Raw genomic sequence first — 6,289 nt, 5'->3', positions numbered from 1 at the left:
CTTCCAAATGACTAATTTAACTATGAAAGTACGCTATTTATTTTGATCCCATAAACTCTTTTTATATATAGTTATATTATACTAAAATTCCTCTAAATAGCTGTGTGAAAAGGATATTGAATGCAGATACTCACTTCCTCTGCATAAAGGCATTTGAAATTAGATTAAATCAATTTAGAAAATATAAATACTGTACATATATATATATATACACACAAATACTTACTCAAATTTTCAAATTTCCTCAAATGCGGCAAAGAAACTTCAAAAAAGGGTTCACAACAGGGTCAACAACGGTAACTTCAACTTAACTACTTAAACATTTAACTTTCTTTGATGGAAAACCTGTGAAAACACAAAATGTTGACATACTTTAATAAAACAACTACTGAATAAAAAGAACCATGCTTTCAACTCAACCGGTTAGTTCAACTTGGAACCAAGCATGCAAGGTTCAACCAAAAAACCTGTTAGTAGAACTTGTAACTAAAACCGTAACTTGTAACGAAAGCGATTTAACTTCACACTTACTACTCTCTCATTAAAATTTACGACGCCTTGCTTTCGCGTCTGCAAAGTCGTCAACAATGCTGTCAATGTTCAGTCTTCTAGCTCTCTCATTTTCAATGCTTAACATTGAAAGTCCCGAAAGTCTTTGCTGAGACATTGTGCTTCTCAAATAACTTTGAATTAGTTTTAGCTTTGAAAATGACCTTTCAGCAGTTGCCACTGTTACTGGGAGGGTGAGGAACAGCAGCAAAGCTATGCAAACATCAGAGAGAGTAGAAGATAATGCACTGTTTTCAACAAGCAGGAGGTGAGCAAGGGCCTTCACAGTGGAACAACTGCGAATCTCTTCCTGAAGTGCCGAACGGAAGGAGAGGAGTTGCCCAGGAAAATCTGGTGAAATATCCTCACTGTAGAACTCATGCAGTTTTGTTGCTGCTATTATCAAATTGTCATCAGATTCAGAAGCAAGAATGATGGGCTGAACTATCTGAAATCTGTTAAGGACTGCATTCATGCCAGTAAATCTGTTTGAGAGCTGGCTTAAGATTGTGTCCAAACACCTATAAAACACAGTTGTTTTAAAGTGTTCTTCTGGGTCAGTTAGTCTTTCATCCATGCAAAGCTCATCGAAGTGGCGCTTTACTTTTTTAATTCTCTTATTTTTAAACTTCTTTTCAATTCCCCACTTTTCTGCAAGTGTTACTGCAGCTGCTTTTGCGTCTTCAAAATTATTCCTATAGTTGGAAAGGGCTGTAACAGCATTCTGAATGAGCTGCACTGCACCAGACAATTCCATGTCTGTCGATTGCAAGACTTTTGAAATACTATTGACATGGTTCAAGATTTTTGTTTGCAGGACAATCAGAAAGACAAACTGGAAAGATTCAATTTTTTTCTTTATACTGGCAGCATAATCTCTCTCTTGTGGTTTTGAAGAGAGAAGGATAATTTTTGATAATGCCTGCATGATATCTACAAAACGGAAACACAACACAAGCAGGGAATCATGTCTAGAAGACCAGCGTGTACGACAAAGACTTTTTAGTGTTACAGAGGACTCAGCAGTGAATGATGACAGAAAGTTCCATCTTCGTATACTTTCCACAAAGAAGATATATACGCTCTGCACAATGTCAAAGAATGAGGAAACTTCCTCTATGTCAGCAACAACATCCTGAATAACTAGATTCAGGTTGTGTGCTGCACAGTGAACATACAGGGCATTTTTTTCTTTCTGAGCAATACGAGCCTGAACCCCAGAATATACACCACTCATTGTTGCAGCACCGTCATATCCCTGACCACGACACTTCGATATGTCAAGGCCCTTCTTTTCTATGCAGGCAACAATATCACTTTCTATGCCTGCTGCCGTCTGATCTCCAATGGCATGAAACCCTAAGAAAGCCTCCTTTATTGTAATACTAGAAGCTCTCAAATTCCTATCCCTTTCCACAGAAACATAACGAAATATCTGACTCATTTGATCAGTTTTAGATATATCCTGTGTTGTATCCATTATTATTGAAAAAATTTGTGCTTGTTTGATTTCAGTAACAATTTCTTGATGCACTTTGCTTGACAGAATTTCTATGACTTCATTTTGAATTTTAGGACTTAAGTATTTTACAGTACCTTGAGACTGGGGTAACTGCAGAAGTTCCTTTAAAACTGGGTCATACTCTGCAAGCAGTTCTATAATGGTCAGAAAGTTGCCATTGTTCACCTCCCCCAAACGCTCTCTGTGACCACGGAAGGCCAGATTAGCCATTGCCATTGTTAAAGTCACATTAACAATTCTACTTAAAACTTGCCTCCAAAAGTTTTTTTCCCGTCTTATCTGGTTTTCATTCTCCTCATCTACAGTTTTATGCCGCCTCCACTGGTCATATACTATACAAGCTTCAATATGAGTTTGTGAATACTCATGTTTCTGAATTTTAGCAGACAGCCTCTGCCACTTCTGGATCCCTTTCGCCCATGCAGGTTCAAACCCCACCTTTTTACGGTCTGCAAATAACCAGCATGGTTCACAATAAACGGCATTAAGTTTTGGAGAGTAACACAGCCACATTACTGAAAGTTTAAGCCCTGTCTTTGTCACCCACTCATAATAGTGCTCAGAAAAGCACCTTTTCATTGAATCATTATCCCGCGGGAAGGGTCCTGGAGGTCTGCATGGGCCATGAGCCAATATAAACTTTTTAACATTTGCATCTGTGATCGTGACTGGGTAATGCCCCCGATCAGTCACATATACTACTCTCTATACCACCACTTGAAGCTGCTCTATTGCTCTCCAAATCTGAATCAATGTCTTTATTGGTGGTGATGCCTACTGGTTGGTCTTGCATTGTGCTACAGCCTTCACCTGGATTGTCGTCTTCCACCAGTGGAGATTCAGTAGAGTGAGTGTCCTCACTGACGACATTTGCACTTTCCTTCTGCACAGATTGTTCACTTTGCTCACTACTAGCTATAGCACTCTCAGACACAGTTTTTGAGGTGGAAAAGAAGTGGCTTATTTTTGGGAGTTTCTGAATTTTCATTTGCTCCTTTTTACGTTTCCGAGCGTGACTCACCTCTGCTTGTAGACTGGGATTGGGGACAGAGGTGACATTGGGAGGGTCTGATTGGGGACAGAGGTGACACTGGGTGGCTGGAGGCAGGGCCAGACTGGGAATAAAAAGCAGCCCTGACAATATCTGAGCCACACTTTGTACTATCCAAATAGCTATAAATCATTCTTTTTAAAACTATATTAAATTGTTCATTTACAATAACAGAATACCACATTACAATCCCAGGAACCAAAAGTGTTAAAAGGCCAAAATAAATAGCAGGGAATAGACAGAATATTAACTCCTCACCATCCATGTCTGCTAGATAAAGGTGACATCAGAGCTCGGCAGATGTATGAGATAGAATCTTTTGTGATGGGATTGGGAGTACATCGATACACTAAAAAAAGTCATGTTACATCTGAAGCCACAATTTAGTGCCACTAATAATTTTTAATAAAATATGCAGATTGAAACAGAGTAAATAACATAAAACCTTTACCTTTCTTCTCACTGATTTCAGAGCCTAGAATGTTTTGTCCACTGAAGTGACTACAAATTCAGAAATGGCGTTTTATCTCTGGATAAATAAAAATTGCACAGTTCTATTTATTCCTACAGAAAGTAAAAAAAAATGCCTAACATTAGGGTGCAGTCTTCCCTCCTTCTGACCCTGACCATGGTACTCTCCCCAGTAATCATCCCCAGAGTCCCCTTGTCCCTCATTCACTAAACCATACCTCTCTTGCTTACTCCCTGTAGTTCATGTATAGATCACATAAACAACACATGTAAACAGTACGTTCGTGTATAGATCAACTGAATAAGACATAAAAACCCTGTATTTACAGGTATACATAAATAATGCTTAAGAAATATAGATCACTCTATCACGTGATATGTGTTCAAATTAAAAAGTGAAAATTAAAAGTAAAAATAATAATAAACAAGACTCCTCAAGCAATGCACTGCAGCAACCTGACAAAACACTCCTCAGGATGTTCAAGACCAGATGCAATCAAAGAAAAAGGGTCGCATGTACATAGGGCGTAATCAAAGAAAAAGTGGCGCATGTACAAAGGGCATAATCAAAGAAAAAGGGGCGCAAGTACATAAGGCGAAATCAAAGAAAAAGGGGCGCATGTACAAAGGACATAATCAAATTTTGTACATGCGCCCCTTTTTCTTTGAATACATAAATAATGTATGGAAACATAGCATAGCGGATATAGATCAACAGAATAACACAAACCCAGCATTGCAGATATAGATCAAATAGAATTCACATAAAAACTCTTCATTAAAGGTATAGATAAAACCCCCTAAATTATAGGCATAGATCACAGGTTGCACACCCCAAAACCAGCCCTGGCCTCCACACTGCCCACATAGAACCTGACCAGCACCCAGATAACACACGTAGGGTTTGCCATCTTTGTCCCCAAACAGCCCATCCTGTGCCTGGCTGGATGGGGACAAAGGTGACACTGGGGAGCTGAACTTGTGTGTCTAATCTATATATAAGTGTTTATATATGTGTCTAGACAATTATATCTATATAAAAATAAATCTAGGAATCTACATTTTTTTTAAGAATTTAAAAAAAACACAACTTTATGCGTTTTGTCCCCCTCCACAGACACACACATAGATTTATTTTTATGTTTATAATTGAAATAATAGCTAAATAATAATTTAATGCCATATACACACATACAATTTTTTTTTTTTTAAATACATTGTTTTATTTTACAAACAGGATGTCAGTGAGTGACACGACATCCGGTGCTCCAGCTCCAGCAGTCTGTGTGATGGGGCGGAGCTTTCACCCCTCATGCAGCTCTCGTGGCACGATCCAGTGCTCCTGCAGTCTGTGTGAGGGGGCGGAGCTTTCACCCCTCATGCTCATGCTTGGAGCGATCCGGTGCTCCTGCACTCTGAGCGTGAAGGGGCAGGGCTTTCACCCCTCACGCTGTATCAATGATTAGGCGGCCGTCGCCAGCTCCGTGGCCCGGCTTGCCTTATTTAAAAAAAAAAAAACGGTAAAAAGATTTCGGACGGCCCCTTAGCTTGGGCCCCTTTGCCACCGGGTCCCGATTTCGGGCGGCTCCTTGGCTTGGGCCCCGCTGCTGCCGGGGCCCGATTTCGGGCGGCCCCTTGGCTTGGACCCCCCTGCCGCCGGGGCCCGGTCGCAGTCGCGACCCCTGCGACCCCGGTAGTTCCGCCACTGTACCACAGTCAAACTGGGGGGGGCATTCATAATTTCCAAAAGTAATGTGCTATGGAATTATACTTTTGTTATTGGGCTAAAATAATACTTGATCATTCAACATGTGAAGCCTGAAGCCACAATTGAGTGCGACTAATCCTTGAAATAAATATTATAACACAATAAATAACTTTTCCACTAAATGATTTCAGGGCCTTGAACGTTTTGTCCCCTGAAGTCACTACAACTTCAGGAGGGCATTTTATCTCTGGATAAATATAAATTAAATAATTCCTACTGTAAGTTAAGTGCCAGGAAACAGATGACCAAACACACACACCAACACAGGCTCTGTCACACCGACAACCAAACACACACACACACACACCAGGACAGGCTCTGCCACACAGACACATCAGGGCAGGCTCTGCCACACCCACAGCTAGCTAGGTTTCAGCATGTACTGGGTGACTTGGCATGATAGGAGTGTGATTGCTAACAGCAATCACAGTCCCATCATGCCTAGGTTCCATGCCTAGGTTCCTCCAGTACCTAGGCATACAATTTCTTTTGGTTTGAGGAGGACTTTTATCTGCAACTATGCGGCACGGCCAAGGGTACCAGATTTGCACCGAGCTATGCAAACATCTTTGTGGCAGAGTGGGAGGATGAATACATTTGGAACAATAACCCTTTCAGTGCGGATCTGGTACTATGGAAGCGTTACATTTACAATGTTTTAATTATATAGCAGGGGTCTTTTGACATCTTCACATCCTGAATGCTGTGTCCAGGATGACAGAAGTGTTTTCCAACAGGTGTATCTATTTTTTTTCTGTTTGATGGTATGTCTGTGGGAATTAAACCGTTTGTGTAATGCTTGGCCTGTTTCCCCCACGTACATCGCTGTTGGGCATTTAGCACACATGATGAGGTACACCACGTTAGATGATTTGCATGTAAAGCAGCCATTGGTTTTGTGGTGTATACTTTTCTCCTGTTTTCTCAA

General features: G+C 40.6%; 1 protein-coding gene across 1 annotated transcript; it reads right to left on the bottom strand.

Annotated features, from left to right (window-relative positions):
• Positions 1-541: 541 nt before the first annotated feature.
• Positions 542-2,584, bottom strand: LOC149297745 (zinc finger MYM-type protein 1-like). The gene has a single exon (XM_089488202.1). It carries the CDS (start codon positions 2,582-2,584, stop codon positions 542-544), a length of 2,043 nt encoding a protein of 680 aa, XP_089344328.1.
• Between the last annotated feature and the right edge of the window lie 3,705 nt (positions 2,585-6,289).

The sequence above is a fragment of the Sceloporus occidentalis genome, unplaced genomic scaffold (genome assembly GCF_023333645.1).
Source record: "Sceloporus occidentalis isolate IW3139 unplaced genomic scaffold, rSceOcc1.0.p SCAF_37, whole genome shotgun sequence".
Lineage (NCBI taxonomy): Eukaryota > Metazoa > Chordata > Lepidosauria > Squamata > Phrynosomatidae > Sceloporus > Sceloporus occidentalis.
The sequence above is the reverse complement of the archived record's forward strand: the minus strand, read 5'-3'. Positions and strand labels throughout refer to the sequence as shown.